This window comes from Alnus glutinosa, chromosome 1 (genome assembly GCF_958979055.1).
Source record: "Alnus glutinosa chromosome 1, dhAlnGlut1.1, whole genome shotgun sequence".
Taxonomy (NCBI): domain Eukaryota; kingdom Viridiplantae; phylum Streptophyta; class Magnoliopsida; order Fagales; family Betulaceae; genus Alnus; species Alnus glutinosa.
The window spans coordinates 51913647-51934101 of record NC_084886.1 but is presented as its reverse complement, the minus strand read 5'-3'; the positions used below and the strand labels follow the sequence as shown (position 1 = coordinate 51934101).

General features: G+C 34.6%; 1 protein-coding gene across 1 annotated transcript; it reads left to right on the top strand.

The window, feature by feature from the left end:
* Nucleotides 1-9097: 9097 nt before the first annotated feature.
* LOC133861571 (uncharacterized mitochondrial protein AtMg00810-like) lies at nucleotides 9098-19607 on the top strand. Its single transcript, XM_062297365.1, has 2 exons — nucleotides 9098-10007; nucleotides 19270-19607. Exons 1-2 carry the CDS (start codon nucleotides 9098-9100, stop codon nucleotides 19605-19607), a joined length of 1248 nt encoding a protein of 415 aa, XP_062153349.1.
* Nucleotides 19608-20455: the final 848 nt, after the last annotated feature.

Below are 20455 nucleotides of genomic sequence, written 5' to 3'. Positions count from 1 at the left end.
TGGGTGCAAGTCAACTGGCTTAAAGGGAAGAGTTTTTGGCAGGTCTCCATCCCTCAAAATGCTTCCTGGTGCTGGGGAGAAGATTCTCAATCTAAGGGATCTTGCAAAAAGGTTTATTAGTTATAAGGTAGGAGATGGCCAAAATATTTTTCTTTGGTATGATAAGTGGCATCCAGCTGGGTGTTTATTTGATGTCTATGGGCATAGAGCTTTATATGATGCAGGACATGATATTGGACCAAAACTATCTTCTATCATTAAGGATGGTTCTTGGTACTGGCCTAGTGCCAGATCTGTAGCTATTGTTGCTATTCAGAGTCGTCTTCCTGAGGTGGAGTTGGGAGGTTCTGATCAAGTAATTTGGGATTCAAAAAGTGGTAGGTTCTCAAGTGCAGAAACATGGGATAAGCTGAGGGTAAAGTATCCTATTGTTGATTGGTATAATATAGTCTGGTTTGCTTCTGCTATTCCTAGACATTCTTTCTTTCTCTGGTTAGCATTCCATAAGGCTATTTATACTCGGGAGAAAATGTGTGGATGGGGATTTGAAGGTGACAGTTTATGCCTTTTCTGTCGAGCTTCCATAGAAAACCAGAGTCATCTTTTCTTTGAATGTAGTTTCAGCAGGAGGATTTGGACCTCTCTTATGAATGATTGTTCGGTGAGTTATTATCCTTCTAAATGGGATGAGGTTGCTATATGGAGTATTACAGCAATGAAGGGTAATACTTTGGAGAGTAGTGTTCGGAAGCTATGTTTTGGGGCTGTTGTGTATCATTTGTGGCTTCAAAGAAATGCTCTCATTCATGGAATAACTCCTAGAACTAAAGAGCAAATTATTTCCAGAATTCGTTGGGAAGTGAGGTCTAGAGTGATGGCCAAGTTCCCAGCTAGAATGGACATTCATCGCTTTTAATCTGTTGGCAGTGGCTGTTACTCTATTTTGTTTTTTCTTGTGTTGTGGAGCTGTGTGCTTCTTGTTTCTTTGGTTGTATTGTGTTGTGTGCTGTGGTGTTTGCTCTGTTGTTGAGCTGGGTGTGTCTTGGTTTGATGTTTTGATGCAGACATCCAGGTTTGTGTCTTGTTGAACTTCGAATCCACTTTTGACTAGAGTGTAGTTTGTTGTGTTTGGTTATAAAGATTTTAGTTCATCAAAAAAAAAAAAAAAATTTATCTGACCTAGCTGGTGCCATTTCCATATATCCTGAGGAATTACACTGGATACTCTGGCTTGAATGGAGCAATTAATTTCTGCATCATAGACAACCCTATGCCCATAATGAAGATAAAGAGGGCCATAATTAATTGGCATGCCAAAAAAGGAATTGAGTTTTTCGTTCAGAAGTTAATTAGAGGCTTAGAGCTGAAACTGATGGTGAAATTTTCTACTTTTTATCACTAGTACTCCTTTTTTCTCGGTCATGCATGTTTAACCACCAAATGAATAGGGAAAGAAGAGGAGGTAGAAGCTAGAATTATACACAAAAGTAGCAGAAAGAGTTACAGCTTCAGTACTCATATATGCAGGCCAGTTTAGGAGCAGATCAATTCTAATAAAACTGTCATACACGGTGATGCCAATATCAAATGAAAACAATCTTGATAGAATTGGAAAGTTTGCTCAAAAGAGTAACAAATTCATATTTTATGAGAATTTTATAATTTCAACGTTTACTAGGTAAAAAATGCCTTTCAATAGATCGAAACACGAAAGAATGTTTCACGAAGTTCAGTCGATGACTCGGTCGAAGTTTGGTCTACCGAACTGATCATGAGGACTGCCCTTTTGAGATTGTTTTAAGAGGTTTTATCAGGGTAATTTGTAATTATTTTCTTTCAAGACTGCGACCGTATTGTAAATCTAACATTTTCCTTCTATTAAAGCCTAATAGGGATGACTTGACCACCAGTTTTACATTGTTATTCTCATATTTTTAATAACAAACACTCTATGAGTCATTTATTTTTTGTTTTCTTGCAATTCTTTGAATTTTTTTGGTCTTGTAAAAGAGCTGTGAGTTGCATGCTTAATTGTTAATTAATTAATTAACCCCCTACGCCATATTACATCCCATTCACGTTCTTTTGTACAAGTTGAAAGTTAAAACCAGTTGTACTATTTGAAGTAATGTATAATTAATGTGTGATATTCTACCCAGCTAGCCCATCACTCATTACAAATTCCCCAATTCTAACCTGGGGTCTGTTTCAAAGAGATTATATTTATATATAGTTCCCCAAGAACATTTTTTTCAAATATATATATATATATATTTCTTGTGGGTATTAATTACAGTTGGTGGGTGATCACAAAATCAATCACAAATCATGCATCTGGGTATGCAAGAGATTAAAATGCATGTCCATAATTGCAAGTCATATATATATATATATAGATCAAAAGATGTCTTTCGATCCCCTATATATGTACTACGACTATGTGGTGATCAGCAAATTAAATATATTAATTGTTTGATTTATTATGAGGTTTCAATATGAAAAATCCCAGTTGACCCCAAACAATCCCTAGAGAAGAGTGAAATGGTGTTTTCAAAATTATAGCAATTTATAATTATAGCAATTAACCACATAAATTACCACCAATTAAATATAATAAATACAATAAATCAATCAGCACAATAATTTGTTCTACATTATCTACTCTATCTGCTGCATCATCATCTGATTCACTTGTAAGATCTTTAGGAATAGCATCTCTGATCACTATTTATTTCATGAATTGAAGCAAAGGCCAATTTCTCTCTGTAACCATAATAATAATAGCCTAGACAATAAAGCTCCACCCTTGCTAGCCCTGAATCATATATATATATATATATATATATGTTAGGGAAATTATACTTCCCAAAACCCAAGTAAGCCCATAACCAAATTCTGGGCCCAGTCGGTTTGACCGACCTAAGGACGTCCGGTCGGTCATAATGCCACAACCGAGAGTCGTCGAGATCATGGATTTCGTAAGGCTTGGAAACTGTAGAGCGTTATCTCCCTGAAAAGAGATAGCGCTCCCGGAAGATCCGGAATCCCGGAATCTTAGCACCTTCTCCCTGAGGAGATCACGGACCCTAGAGATCTGCAAATGAGATCGTGGATCCCGAGAGATCCGTAGAGGAGATTGTGGCTTAATCGTCCACAATGAGATCGTGAATCCAGGGAAATCCGGGATCCTCAGTACACTCCAACCGCATTTGTGTATCTATAAATAAACACGAACCTCAGGTGTCAAGCTAGCATTATTATCTCAATTATACTGAATATTCCCTAAAATTGTCTACTGACTTAGGCATCGAAGAGGGATCGATCGGCACCCTCCGATAGTTGATTATTCTTATTTTGCAGATTGAGAAGAAGGAGCGAATTACAAGGCGACATGTTTCCATACCGAAAATTGTACCAACAATATATATCTCCAAATCAGCTTACGATCGAGAGGTAAAACTCTACAAAGTTGCCCTTGAATAATACTTGTTGTATAATTTTTTTTAACAAGATTGTCATATAATTCACAGTAGAAGTTCTTTAAAAGGCCATGCACGAAGGATATATGCATTAATCCTAGGAATTATATATATACGTATCGGATAAGAATTCTGATCGATCACCTCAACAATGAAGACTATGTCTGTAAGTTATTTCATGACTCATGAGTATAAAAATGTCTGAAAGAAAAAAAATAATAATAATAATAATTTAGGAGATCGAAGAGTTTAATTGATAATGAGACCAAAAAATGAAATTTTAACAATTAATATTGATCCCTTATCCGATGTTTCTAAGCATTTTTTTTATTAAAAAAAAAAAGACAAAAAAAATGTAGAAGTACTTATATATAAAATATTTTATATGAGAGTTGACGTGGTTGCATGAGTTTTTTTTTTCCACTCCAAAAAAAAAAAAAAAAAAAAAAAAAAAAAAAAAAAAAAAAAAAAAAAAACCCAGGCCTTAACTTAATAATTTGTCTTTCCCTCTTTATATATGCTTCTTTAATATAAATTAAAATGCACAAAAACTTCACTAATCATGTTTGCAAGTAATTAGAATATGTTCTGTACATTAAAATTGTCTCCGTATTTTGCCAAGAACTTGCTAGAAAGCGAAAGATCTCAACTTAGATTTGGTCAATCAGTAAGATTCCAAAATATATGCATCTTTGCCAAGATCTAGCTTACTCGCATTTTAAAGATCTTCTATTTATTCTAATATATATTGAATTTGAAGATATTCCAAACCCATATAAAGTATAACGTCTTGATGTATAAAAAAATGATGTAATTAATTATTACGAGAACTTTAGGCTTGATGATTCATTAATCATAGAAGGTGCACTTGTTTGACTTTCAGAAGTGAATAACCATGACGTGCATTTTTACGACATTCGTGATGTGCGACATGCTTTTGATACGAGTTCTCTATGCATGACGAAAGAATTAATCCCCCATTATGCTGGTTGAATATATATATAAAAAAAAAATATTGAGAGGGACTGCTAGTGGGATTCGATCCCAACTATTAATTGGTCATGATAAATCTCCCATATATTTGCTTAATTAATTAATTAGGATATGCCGTTAATTAAGCTCACACAATTAATTACCATTATTTGCCCTATTTATAGGGGGCAGGCTCCAACTCTTTCAACATGGGGATCGAGAAATTAAGCTCACACAACTAATTTCCAGAGAAGTAGACACGGCATGATGTTGGTCCGGCTCATCTTCTACCATAGTACATCAAGAGCTTAGAGACGAGCCGGGACCAATATCACTCTTGTATGCTTCTTTGCATCAAGATTAATTTTCCTTATTTTCTCTTTTCTCTTTGTTTTGAATATATAGTTAAGCCTCATCATGATGAGCAGCACTTATCTAGGCTAGGTCATTTTAATTAGCTCAGAAGTCCCTCTCGAAAATTTCTCTCTACTTTATATATGTTATAGTCATTAATATATAGTTCAAAGACATGTTGAACTAGTGAAAGATGATAGCAATTAATTAAGAAAACCTCGATCCTATATATCCTCATGATACTTTGAAGGAAGAGAAGATATATATAGTCGATCATTAATTGTACCCCGTAGCAAAGTAAGCAAAATGCTTAGCAATATTAGGGTTTTCTTTTTTCAAAGTTATTTTTTTTCCTCAAAATTAGTAAATGGCCCCAAGGGAAGGGGAGAAAGGGACATGGTCCTTGGTCGTATATATATATATATATATGTATATGCATGAACTCAAACCATGGGGCCGGGGAATCTATCACGATTATATATTAATCACGATTATATATTAATCACGTGGTACACGTGATTTAGCTATAGCTCAGCAAGCGTGAGCAAGCGTGATTTAGCTACAGCTTAGCAAGCTAGTTAGAGCTAACAGAGTTTGTTATTTTCTTTTTCATCACATGTATATTTCCTGATGTAACTTGTTACTATATAATGTAACCTCAGACAGTTTTCATAATACAGAAAGTGAGAATCATTTTGATCTCAACTCAATCCTGCGTTGCTCTCTGTTTTCTTCCTTACTGTTCTTCATTCATTCATTTCTGTTCTTCATTCACAATCATCATAGTTCAGATTCTATCATGGTATCAGAGCTTAATTAGTTCAGAGCAAAATTTGTTTCTTTTTCTCCATATCAATTAGTTTTTTTTTTCTCATGGAAGATCCGATTATCATTGACATGAGCGAATCCTTCATCAATCCTTACTATCTCCATGATGGAGATAGTCCAGGATCTGTTCTTGTCTCTCTTCCTTTGGATGGAGACAATTACCATACATGGAGTCGATCCATAATTATGGCCCTCACAGCGAAGAATAAGCTCGGATTCGTGGATGGATCCATCATCAAGCCGGTTGCTACTGCGTCCACCTACCTGCCATGGATTAGCTGTAACACAATGGTGCTTTCTTGGATTCTGAACTCAGTTTCCAAGGACATCGCTGCTAGTGTTATCTACCTCAACACTGCAGAGGAAATCTGGCTCGATCTCAAAGAAAGATTTTCTCAGAAAAATGGACCGAGGATTTATCAGATTCAGAAGTCTATTTCCAGTCTTTCTCAAGAAAATCTTACCATCAGTACCTATTACACTAAGTTGAAAGCTCTGTGGGAAGAGCTCAACAATTATCGTCCGATTTCTGCTTGTTCTTGTGGTGCGCAGAAATCTGCTCTTGAATATTTTCAACAGGAATCAGTGTTCCAGTTTCTCATGGGTCTCAATGACAGCTTTTCTCACATCAGAGGTCAGATCTTACTCATAGATCCTCTGCCTCCTATGAATAAGGTTTTCTCTCTTCTTCTTCAAGAAGAACGACAGAGAGAAATATCTTCCTCTGTTGGTTATTTTAACCACAATACTGCTGCCTTAGCAAGTAAGGCTATTTCCAACACACCAAGCCGATTTAGTAAGCCTCCTATGCGTAAGGATAGACCGATTTGTACTCATTGTGGCATTCCCGGCCATATTGTGGAGAAATGCTACAAGCTACATGGCTATCCACCGGGCTTTAAATTTACCAGAACCAGAACACCTCAGCAAGCTGTTCACTCGGCTAACCAGGTTCAGGAACTTGAGCATCCTTCATCTTTCACTCCACCTTTTTCCATTACTTAGGAACAATGCCAGAAACTTCTTTGATCAATCCTTCCGCATCCGCCTCTGACACTGCTTCTGCTCACCAAGTATGTGTTTCACCTGCAAATCAGGATCATCTTTTCTCAAAGATGACAGGTAATCATTTTGTCAATTCTGTTGAATTTCTGAATATTGAACATTCTGTTTTTTATTCATCCCATGCTTTAAAAGCTGCTTCTGAAAATTTTCAATGATACAGGAGCTACTGATCACATGGTAAATTCCATTTCTTATTTTACAACTATTTCTGTTGTAGAATCTCGATATGTTAAACTTCCAAATGGTCAATTAGCATTGATCACACATATTGGTACTGTCCGAATATCACAAGAATTAACTCTTCATGATGTTCTTTGTGTTCCCTCCTTCTCTTTCAATCTCATTTCAGTCAGTAAACTCATTCAAACACTTCATTGCTGTCTCATCTTTCTTGGTTCTTATTGTTTCATGCAGAACCTGTCCCCATGGAAGACGATTGGAGTGGGTGAAGAGAGGAGTGGCCTGTACCATCTTTTGCAAGTATCAGGAAAACATTCTCCTATTGTTTCTAATTCTGTTGTTTCTTTTTTCAATAATGTTTCAAACTCTGCTGTTTCTGCAACTTCCATAAAGAATGTTTCTGATGATATATGGCATTATAGGCTAGGTCATGTATCATCTTCTAGAATGCATCTTTTGCATCAATACATTCCTGCAATGGTTGTAAATAAAAATAAAGTTTGCACCATTTGTCCTCTTGCTAAGCAACGCAAACTATCTTTTGATGTTAGTCAATCACATGCAGATTTTCCTTTTGATCTTATCCATTGTGATATTTGGGGTCCTTTCTCTGTCAAATCCACCACTGGTTGTTCTTATTTTTTGACCATAGTTGATGATCATAGCCGTTTTACTTGGGTGTATCTCATGAATCACAAGTCTCAAACACGTGATCTTATTAAGTTTCTTTTTCAACTTGTTGAAACACAATTCAGTTCCAAAATAAAATGTATCCGCACTGATAATGGTACTGAATTTTGTATGAATGATTTTTTTGTTTCTAAAGGAACCATTCATCATCTTAGTTGTGTTGAGACTCCTCAACAAAATGCCATTGTTGAGAGAAAGCATCAACACTTGCTTAATGTGGCCAGATCACTTCGGTTTCAGTCCCATCTTCCTTTGAATTTTTGGGGAGAATGCATTCTTACAGCAACTCACCTAATCAATCGTATCCCTACTCCTTATCTTTCAAATAAGTCTCCTTTTGAAGTTTTGTTTTCTAAACCTCCTTCTTATTCTCATCTCCGAGTCTTTGGATGTTTATGTTTTGCTTCAACAATTTCTTGTTCTAGAACCAAATTTGATCCTAGAGCTAAACCTTACCTTTTTCTTGGTTATCCTTCTGGAATCAAAGGATATATTCTCTATGATTTGCACACCAAATCTGTTGTTATTTCCAGAAATGTGGTGTTCCATGAACATATCTTTCCTTATGTTTCTAATCTCTCTCATTCCACATCAGATGGTCATATTGTTTTGCCTAATTCTATTTCCGATTCTGCACCTTTGTCTTCTATTTCATCTCCTGCACCGTTTCTGCTGTTCCTAATTCATCACATTCTCAATCTTCTAATCCTGTTGACCCTATTTCCAGTGATGTTGTTCCTTCCAATATTCCTAACATTCGAAAATCTTCTCGTATTAAACATCCTCCAAATTACTTGCAAGATTTTCATTGTCAATTGGTTACTTCTTCTACCTCACTCCCTTCAACTTTTACGGACAGGACAACAACTTCATCAGGTATATCTCATCCTCTTTCTTCTTGTCTTAGTTACAATAAACTCTCTCCTGTTTATCGCCATTTTAGTTTGTCCGTTTCTTCCATTGTTGAACCTAAATTTTTCCATCAAGCCATCAAGCATTCTCATTGGAGAGATGCTATGGATGCTGAGATTAAAGCTCTTGAGCTTAATAACACCTGGGTCCTTGTTGATCTTCCTCATGACAAACATCCCATCGACTGCAAATGGGTATACAAGATCAAACATAAATCGGATGGTAGTATAGAAAGATACAAAGCTAGATTAGTAGCAAAAGGGTATAATCAATGCGAAGGGATTGATTATCACGAGACCTTTTCCCCGATTGCCAAACTTACCACCGTAAGAGTTCTCCTGGCCCTTGCAGTAGCTCAGAATTGGCACCTCCATCAATTAGACGTTAACGATGCTTTCCTCCATGGTGATTTACATGAAGAAGTCTACATGGCTTTGCCTCCCGGATTTGCTAGCAAGGGGGAGTCTCGGGTTTGTAAGTTGACAAAGTCTTTATACGGGTTAAAGCAGGCTTCCCGGCAGTGATTCTCCAAATTTTCATTCACTTTACTTGAACACGGTTTTGTTCAATCCAAATCTGACTATTCCTTATTCACTAGGCTGCAGGGCACAACTTACATGGCTTTATTAGTCTATGTAGATGATATCATATTAGCTAGCAATGATGCAAATGCTATTTCGGATTTTACTTTGTTTTTGAACTCCAAATTTCGTCTTAAGGATTTGGGTTCTGTTAAGTTCTTTCTTGGTTTGGAAGTGGCTCGTAGCAAGCAAGGGATTTCTTTGTCACAAAGGAAATACACTCTGGAAATTCTTCAAGATTCTGGTCTTTTGGCAGCCAAACCAGTACCTTTCCCTATGGATTCTAATCTTAAGCTATCACGAGATGCTGGATCACTTTTGGAAGACCCTACTTCCTATCGACGGTTGATTGGTCGTCTTTTGTACTTAACCATAACCCGTCCTGACATTGCCTATTCAGTGCAGGTCTTAAGCCAATTTATGAGTTGTCCACGCCAACCTCACCTTGATGCAGCCTATCGAATTCTTCGGTATCTCAAAACTGCTCCTGGACAAGGTCTGTTTTATCCTGCTGCTTGTGATTTACAACTCAAGGCTTTCTGTGATAGTGACTGGGCTGGTTGCATTGACAGTCGAAAATCTACTACTGGTTTTTGTATTTTTCTTGGAGATTCTCTTGTGTCCTGGAAGTCCAAGAAACAATCCACAGTGTCCCGCTCTTCTACTGAGGCAGAATACCGCAGCATGGCTTCCACCTCTTGTGAAATCACATGGATTTTGTATCTTCTACGAGATTTCTCTATTCCTCATTCTCAGCCTGCATTGTTGTTTTGTGACAGTACTGCAGCTCTTCATATTGCAGCAAATCCAGTTTTCCATGAAAGAACTAAACACATCGATATTGATTGTCACCTTATTCGTGAACATATTCAAAATGGCATCATTCGCACAATGCATGTCACTAGTACTCATCAGCTAGCAGATCTTTTTACCAAAGCCCTTGGATGTACTGCTTTTACATTCTTAAATGCCAAGATGAACTTCATTAATTTGTTTTCATCTTGAGGGGGAGTATCACGATTATATATTAATCACGTGGTACACGTGATTTAGCTACAGCTCAGCAAGCTAGTTAGAGCTAACAGAGTTTGTTATTTTCTTTTTCATCACATATATATTTCCTGATGTAACTTGTTACTATATAATGTAACCTCAGACAGTTTTCATAATACAAAAAGTGAGAATCATTTTGATCTCAACTCAATCCTGCGTTGCTCTCTGTTTTCTTCCTTACTGTTCTTCATTCATTCATTTCTGTTCTTCATTCACAATCATCATAGTTCATATTCTATCAGAATCAGTACTACAAGTACTGTACATTCGATCACAACTACTTCAATTGTAAATCATAATACAATGTTGCACAGTCAACCCCTCCAAGCAATACGTACAATTCAGACATTTGGGTCACTTTTATACGGTAAGCTCTGTTGCTTTCCCGGCCATAACCCACTTGTAGATTTATTCTGTCATTTTTCTCTTGCATTTTCATAACCGATAATGATCATTTGCAACTAAATAGAACGTACGGCAAGAATATGAAGACAACCACACGTAATAAATCAAGAACATCAGAAATATTAGATAAGAAACAAAATGGTTAAAGTTTAATTAAGTTATTCATTTGTCATGCCATAATTGCCATTGATATATATATATATATATATATATATATATATATATATATATATATATATATATATATATATATATATATATATATGCATTATTCGCTTAATTTTAGAGTGATTTTGTTCGGGCCTCCTACAACAATGGTTGGTTAGTGTTAGAATTAAATATATTCTTAATATAATATTATTGATCTATATTTCTTAGTCCAGATCGATTTGTATTTCTTTGTGCAAGTAGATTTAAGTTTATTTGTATAGGTTGATTTTATTTAACTATAAATAGGAACCTATGTATTGTAAACAACTAATTTATTGAGCATAATGTAGCTATTTGGACTTTACTTTATAGACATAAGTCATAAACTGAACCACATAAATTTTCGATCTGTATCTATTCTCTCTCTTACTTCTGCTTTTATTTTATTTTAGATTTATACACAAAGCTCAACCGTTTATGATAGAATCTCCGTCTTTTCTGATGCACATATATATACAAGTGTTATAGTTTTTCTGAGTGCCCATGCAGGGTGCGTAAAGGGTGGCAAGCTTCCATATAGTGGATGATCGAGCGCTTTGTTTATTCTGTACGTAGTGCATTAGTGCAATATTGATCAGGCTTGTTTATTGTCCCTTCGATCAGCTTGCATGCATGTTTATTGGCTGAAGAAGAAAGATGCAAAAGCAGCAACAGGAGCACCGTACCATACCTTTGAGTTCTTTAATTTGTATAACTCAAAAACCAAATATTATGGATAATTTGTGAGCCCCCAAATAACATGCCATAAATTATATATATTGGTCTCACAGTGCATGTGGAATACTATTTATTTATTTTTATGAATAAGAAAGAATAGATAGAACAAAACAACAGAAGAAACAAACAGCAACGCGCCTCATGTTGATCACAACACCAGCCAAGGAAAAAAAAATCAGCTATACAATTACCCAACAAGCAAGACATCCTCTGCAATACTCGAAGAATTAATTGATCGACCAACCATCTATTAATATAAGAAGGCCTAAAGCCAGAGAAAGAATTGATACTAAACCTTACATGTAAAGGGATGGCAGAAAAATACCAGGCCAGAAACATTCATGTTCTTCCTAGCGATCAATCTTGAATTCTCGATCTTTCCAAAAGTAAACCCCAGCGGCGGCCAACATTATGAGCTTAACAACCAAATGTAAGAGAGAATTGCCCTTCTTCCTGCTAGCCACATCATGCCAAAAATCACTCCGGCCAATAAGAACAAGACCAAGGTAAGTGAAACTTGCCAACCAGATCGAGAACGCCAATTAATTACTTTAGAGAAATTACAAGAGAATATAATTAGAAAATAATCCAAGATTTCATTGTCACTATATGTTAGAAAAGGGGCAAGTAAGACTAAGCTAGAAAACGCAAAGTTAGCAAATTTAGTGTTAAAACACATCCTTTAGGTTGTAGTATTTAGGGTTGTGATTTAGAGTTTTGTCGGTATAAAATAGGGTTCAAGATCGTTCAAACAAGATAATGCAATCCCTTGAAACCCTATAGCTTGTTCGAACGAAGCATGCAGCCGCAGAGTGTTTAATACTAAACTGTTCCTCACCTATAAAAGCTAGCCTTATGACTTGTCAAAAGACCCTTAGATTGTATTACATTGTTCTTGGAGATCAGTTCTCTAAACACTATTAATTAAGTCTAAATAGATTGGATTTCTCTATTTGATTATCATCGTTCAAATTACAGAAAACCTTTTCGTCATCAAAGTTCTGAATTCTAGCTGTAACGCACCCTAGTCCCAAATTAATTGGGAATACGAATAGTCCAGATAGAGTCGGTGGTTTATAAATTAATGAGCTCATAGGTGTTAAGTCTTACATTGGTTTCTTACTTTGTGATACTGAGATTTATAAGTAATTTCAGAAAAACTTCAAATTAACTAGTTTTTTTATGATAACAAATCGAATGTGGCTAGCATTTTTCTTAGGTCGTACGTTACAGCAAGGGACAAGGTTTGTTTGTCAAGTTATTCATGTAGAAATTAAAATGGTCAAAGATTCTTCAGCCACTACAGTGGAAGATGAAATGGTCGTTTGCCGAGGTTGCAAGCCGAGTCTTGGGTTACAAAGGTTGTGTAAGTTGACTAGTTTTTAATGACATAAATATTCTATAGTGTATACATTTGGAGCAGGCTGGCCTCCAAATTAGTTTTAAATTTGAAAAGTTCTTCAAAAGATTTTCACTTTATCACCAAATTGTTGTTTTGATTTTTGATTTTTTTTTTCCCTTTATTTGATTGTGGTGATTTTAACCGTAGTGTTTGCAGTGGCTTATTAATTGTACGTGTTGTTTGGTACCCTGAAGTGTTATAACTTAATTGGAGTCTAAAAAGAATTTTTTAAAAAACGAAGCCAATTTATGAAGGTAGGAATTACATTTTGGACCATATTTTTGCCATAGTAGGCTAGTAGCATACAGCATTTGTTCTAGTAATTTGGACATCAATCATGTAAATTCTTATGAGAACTTTTTATGTTGTTGCAGAAGATAAATGCAGGGAAATTTCCGGACCTGCATTGTTGGAAAAAAAAATAATAAAACAAAACAAAAGAAAAACACAAGTCAGAGAGAGAGAGACATAGAGATATTTAGAGAGAGAGTTCCGGACCTGAAGCTCACCGGAGTGTTTGGAACCGGCCGGAGTTCAGAGAGAGAGAGAGAGAGAGAGAGAGAGAGAGAGAGAGAGAGCGAAAGGGAGATAGGGAGAGAGTGAGCTGGCCGAAGGTTCTTTGATGGAAAGGGAGCTGGCCGCAGGAACGGCCGGACGCGCGGAGGTCGGTGAGGTGGCCGGTGATGCGGTGACGTCGACGGAGAGGGAGAGAGAGAGAGTGAGAGAGAGACAGTAAGAGTAAGAGAGAGAGATGATCAATCGATGGGTAGCTTTCTCTGGAAGCTACCCATTTAAATATTTTTTTTTTGTTTAAAAAAAAAAATTAAAAGAAATGGCCAGGTGGCGCGCGGGAATTGTCCCGCGCTGTGCACCTAGCCAAATGTTGGCCACGAGGCGTAATGCCATGTGGCCAACTAGGGGCGTGTACTAATATACACGTCCCTAATGGGAGACGTGTAATTTTATTACACGTCTCCAATTGTAATTATTTTCTTAATTTTTCTGTAAAAAGTAAAAATTATACATATGAGTATATAAACCCTAACCCGACCCTAAGTGTACGTATATACTATACTATATATAACCATAAACAATAACGTAAGTGTATGTACTATATATAGCTATAAACTCTAACCCTAACTGTATGTACTATATATAGCCATAAACAATAACCGTAAGTGTATGTACGATATATAGCTATAAACCCTAACCCTAAGTGTATGTACTATATATAACTATAAACCCTAACCGTAAGTGTATGTACTATATATGTACATAAACCCTAACCCTAAATGTATGTACTATATATAGCCATAAACCCTAACCATGAGTGTATGTATTATATATAGTCATAAACCCTAACCTAAGTGTATGTACTATATATGTACATAAACCATAACCCTAAGTGTATGTACTATAACTAGTCATAAACTCTAACCCTAAGTGTATGTACTATAACTAGTCATAAACCCTAACCCTAAATGTATGTACTATATATAGCCATAAACTCTAATCTTAAGTGTATGTATTATATATAGCTATAAACCATAACCATAAGTGTATGTACTATATATAGTCATAAACTCTAATCCTAAGTGTATATGGCTATATATATATATATATATCATTTTTATCCCCCTTTTTTTTGGAAAATTTAATATTGTATTTATAAAACCCACATATAGTACATAAATTCAATGATCGATTTACATATCTCTTGTACAAACATGGATAAGAGATGTGTAAGAGAATGAAATTAAACATTCCTCTTTAAAAAATAAGAAAAATCAACATTTAGCTTTTTAATTTTTAATTTTTTAATTGTTTGAGGAGATTCTCTCTTTAACTTGATTGAATAAAATTCGACTTAAATGCCGTAAAAAAACTATAAGATATACGCTATAGTTTTTTTCATTTTTCCAACTGCTTAGATTTAATATCACAATCTTTCTCATACAAAATTAGAGTAAATATACTGTATTTTTTTGTAACAGCACCTAAGCCAAATTCATTCGAATTTCTATAATATCGGAACAATCTAATTATAATCAATCTAGGATTTAATGTTATATTTAAAAGTGTACAATAATGACACGTGAAAAATATATTGACATTATTATTCATAAAATGTAAAATCAATTAAATTATAAACCATAGCCCTAAGTGTATATACTATATATACCTATAAACCCTAAAACCTCTAACCCTAAGTGTATATACTATATATAGCGATAAACTCTCACCCTAAGTATATATAGTATATATAGCTATAAACCCTAACCCTAAGTGTATATACTATATATATCGATAAACCCTAACCCTAAGTATATATACTATATATAGCTATAAACCTTAATCCTAAGTATATATACTATATATATCGATAAACCCTAACCCTCAGTATATATACTATATATTTTATCTATAGCTATAAATCCTAACCCTAAGTGTATATACTATATATAGCGATAAACCCTAACCCTAAGTGTATGTACTATAAATAGCCATTGGCCTAAGTGTATATATTATATATAGCTATAAACCCTAATCCTAAATGTATATACTATATATATCGATAAACCCTAACCCTAAGTATATATACTATATATATAGCTATAAACCTCTAACCCTAAGTGTATATACTATATATAGCTATAAACCATAATCCTAAGTATATATACTATATATAGCTATAAACCCTAACCCTAAGTATATATACTATATATAGCCATAAACCCTAACCCTAAGTGTATGTACTATATATAGCCATAAACCTTAACCCTAAGTATATGTACTATATATAGCCATAAACCCTAAGTGTATGTATTATATAAGGGACTAAACCATAAGTATTTAATTTATTATGTAGCACAAAACCCTCAAAATAATTGCATTTACTATATATAGCCATAAATAGCAAGGTTAGGGTATATACAAGTCATTATAAATGTATATAGTTTCTAAACCGTTTACATGCATGCATATATTATGCATATCTATATATATAGTATTAATTATAGGTTTTTTAACTTTGTTATGTTTTATTTATTTTTTTGTTTCTAAACGTAGATGATGTACAAAACTAAACCCTAATTTGAACTATTTGGTTTAATTATATATTTATAGCACCAAATTTGGTTTAATTATGCATATAGTACAATATATAAATTAGGTTAGGGTTTACGTACTTATCAGTATACCATATATATATAAGGAACTCAACATGTAAACTCCAAGTATAGAATTTACATATAGCATATAGCCCTAAAACCTAACCTTATGTGTATATACTATGTACACCGTAATTATATATATTTATATATTTATAGCACAAATTTAAGATTATGATATATAGTTAATAAAATAAGAAATTTTTTTTTTTAAAAAAAAAAAAAATGAACACAAAACCAAAAATTTTTATTTTTAATATATATTTGGAAAAAAATAACATTTAGCCACGTAGATTTATTACACGTGGCCACATATGGCCGCGTGGATTTATTACACGTGGCCACATATGGCCGCGTGTAATAAATCCACGTGGCCATATGGCCGCGTGTAGTTTAATTGTACACGTGTATTTATACACGCGTCCAATTGTACACGTGTATTTTAATTATACACGTGTACAATTGGCCGCGTGTACTAATACTTGTGTCTATTTGGACACGTGTATTAATACATATGTCTGATTAGACACGTATATTAATACACGCGTCTAGTCAGACACATATATTTTATACACGTGTACAATTAGCCGCGTGTATTTACTACACGCGGCTATGTGGCCGCGTGTAAAAAATACATGCGGCCACTTGTTCGGCTTATACAACTAGCCACGTTGTCATCAAGATACGTGGCTAGTTGCCCGCGTGTCTACAGTAACTGGTATTCTAGACACGCGGCAGATTGTGCCTTTTTTTGTAGTGAAACCAAATTGCTTATCCAAGGCAAACAAATTAATTTCATGTAATTCTCGTCAGCTAGTGAATAAATAATATGGAAAACTTCACTTATAATTTTTGATCTTTCATTAATTTTGAAAAAAATAAAAAATAAATTCTAGGATTTAGATATCGGTCAAAATTTAACAGAATTTGCAAAAATATCCATGTCTAAATCTTTGAAAAAATTTATATATTCTTTTTTAAAAAAATTAAACACATGGGTATTTTGAAAATTTTGATAAGATTTAATGAAAAATTCTAATGGAGTGTTGAAATTAAAAAAAAAAAAATTTGAAATATGAATACCTTAAATTAATAATTTTTTAAAATTTAAATACATTTTTTAAAAAATAATAAAAAATAAGAATTTATTAGTGAAATTCTCCATAAAAATAAGTTGAGAAACGTCCACCCTAAAAGTCAGAGAGGAAAGAACAACCAGTGGGACTAATTAAGCATCATAGAGATAGCCAATCAGCCAAAGCATCTGTCTTAAACAAAGGGAAAAACAAGAATTACCGACAAAAGGCACTGAGAGATGACAGCACCAACGATAATGGGAGAGAAACAAATTGTAAATGCATGTGGCCCCACATGGCCGTCACCATAAAGTTAGACCTTTTGGAAGACAGACTTTCGTACGTACAACTAGAGGCCACGTTGCAAGTCAACAAACCATATCTTAGTTTAGGGGTAATTTTAATTAAAAGTCCTTTTTATGTTTTTTTTTTTTTTTTTATCCTTTTAAAAATAATATATCTTTTAAAATTATCACTTGATAAAAATTTAATAAAGGCCAATTATAAGTTAAATTGTAATTTTAAAAGTTAATTATATCATTTTTAGATGGATACAAGAGTGATAAAAGAGTAACTTCTAACATTACTTCTTGGTTTAGGGGCACTAGAGAGAGTAATTCTATAAGTCACTCATGTGTCATTTTAGTATTCTTTCAAAAATGATATAGCTTTTAAAATTACTGTTTGATTAAAATTTAATTGTGATCAATCACAAGCCAATGGTAATTTTAAAAGCCACTTCATTTTTTAAGGGACACAAGAGTAACACAAGAGAGATCGACTTCTAGCATTACTCCACTCAAGAATACATATGAATGGTTTTTAGGGTTTTTTTTTTCTATAACCAAATAGTTTTGATGAGACATAAATTTAAAATAATTTTAAGTATTTTGTGAATTAATTGTTTTTTAGGGTTACTTGTTAGAAATTTTTTTTTTTTTTTTTATAAAAAAAAAAAAAAAGGGGGAATTTTTTTTATACTTTTATCAAACACATGCAGCCATATCTATATATTCTGTTAAAATAATAGATTAACAATTGGATGTCTAAAAAGCCTAAGATGTTAAAAAGTGATAAATATTATATTTTATACTTCACTGTATGGTTTTATTGAAAAATAGTATTTTACATGTGCTGCGTAAAGACAAAAATAGAAAAAGAAAATATATATATATATAGCTTTCTGTTTCTTTTCTTTTACTACTGATTCAGTGATGACTAGCTAGCTAGATTGACAACCAGAACAGCTCAAATTAGGGAGAATTGCATGTGATAATGGATGTTGCTCATGTCCAACTTTCAGGAACATTTTTGAGAATGAGAGGCCTGCACCTTCTAACTTTATTTGTAGTATACGTATGTACGTTTCTTTTAAGAAGAGGTAGCTAGCAAAGCTCTTATAATCTGGAACGTCGAAGCCTGTTTTATATAATACATGCAATTTTATGAGGAGCTAGCGCGCATATATTATAAGTCAAGTTTATAGTCTGGGTTTGAAAAAAAAATGGTGGGAAATCACAAAAGCAATCACATATATATATACCATCAGGCCGGCTAGGGTAAGAGATAAAAGACTAGCTAGATTATCAAATTGCTCCTTGGATTTTCAAAAGTGACTGAAACGGTTGGCTAAAAGCTGCCCGGCCATCCGAGCTGATGCGATCGATGGAGTAGCTTTCGATAAATACTTTGAGAAGCAGCCTTGGCCTTACTAATTTGTCTAGCACATGGGAGAAGATATTTGCAAATTGACTGTTGGAGTACATGAAAGGGAGAGATGACGTGAATGACTTAATTAAGTAAATTCACCCTAAGAGAGAGAGAGACTCGTTTTTCTTCGTTTTGAGTGAGAAAGTTTCGGAGGGTTTTTTTCTCCGAGGGAGGGAGGCCTCACGCCCCCTCCTTCCGGTGATGTTTTCTCCCTCTAGTTCCTTTGGGAGCTAGAGTGGTTTTGTTTGTGTCCCCTAGCTTGTCCCAATGGGAGTTTTGTTCTTCCCGGCTAGTTTCCGGTGGAGGCTGTTGTTCTCCTAGCTATTGGGGCTATGAAGTTTTGTTTATTTGTCTCTTTGGTTGTTGTTTTCTTCTTCTTTTCTTGGTTTTGTCAGCGACAATTTGTTTAAGTCGTCCAAGGGAGTGATCTTTGTTCGTGTGGTCTCCAGCATTCTTTCGTGTTAGATCTACTTGGTTTCGCTGGAGTTCTTGTGGCACAACTCTCCCCGTGGTGCTCGCCGTCAGTCTCTGATCCCGTCTCCTCATCCTCCGATGGTGTCGAACCTTCACGCTCGGAGCGTGGGTTACACGCGCCGAGGTTGTTGCTTACGCGTGTGGGCCACGCGCCTTTTTCTGGCCGTCTGGATGGTGCTTTTCGGGAAGAGTTGTTTTCTGGTTGCAACAAGGGAGGCCCGGGTGCAGTGCGTTTTGGTTTTCATTTGATGGTCAGGGAGGATCCTCCGTTTGCCGGCTTTGCGTTTTGTTACTGTTTTCTGTACATTCTTGCTTCCTTTCACAGCTGACTTGTGTAATGGGCTAAAATTTACATGGGCATTTTGGTGGCTTTGTTAGCTAGACCAGGCCCTTTCATTTTAGGTGGTTTGTTCCTTATTGTTTAGAGAGGGTCAAATGTTTGTTCTTGTATTTTTAGCTTGTTGCATTAGTAGCTGCTTTAAGTCAGGTTTGTTCCTGGCTTTGTGTTTAGGGATTCTTCATCTCTACTCACTACCTTGGCCCTTTGGGCTTCTGTTGTAGATTTGGGACTCTGTTTTTGCCTTCGGGCGTTGTATTTGCCTTCGGGCGATTTGCTTTTAATGAATGTTCCCGTTCAAAAAAAAAAGAAAGGGAGAGATGACGCTGTTGTTTGGCAAATACATTTACACAATAAAGTAGTACATCGTTAATTTTAAAATTAGTAAAAAGTAATAATATGATATAAAGTAAAAAATATTTGTATAGAAAAGTATAAAAATTTTATATTGTAGTAAATTTTTTTATTTGAATAGTAATAAAAAATTATTGAAGTGATATAAAAAGTAAAAATATTTTAATGTTGATTGTTATTAAAAAAAAATTTTAAAAAAAAATTAAACACTAATGTCCCCTACTCTGTTCCATCCCTTGCATTTTCAAACAAAGCCGACATGCACTCACACGCACTCATGAATTGGATCAAAGGGCGCAGTAAATGCGTGTTATTCTCCTCTTAAACAATAATTCTTAAAAGCCTGCAGACTTCGGTCCCGTTTGAAATTCACCATTCACTTTCCTTTGGAATTTTTTTTAATGATTGAAAAATATGACTGATGTCATATAAAGTTGAAATAATTCATATGAAAAAGTAAAAAAATTTGTATTGTAGTGAGTTTTT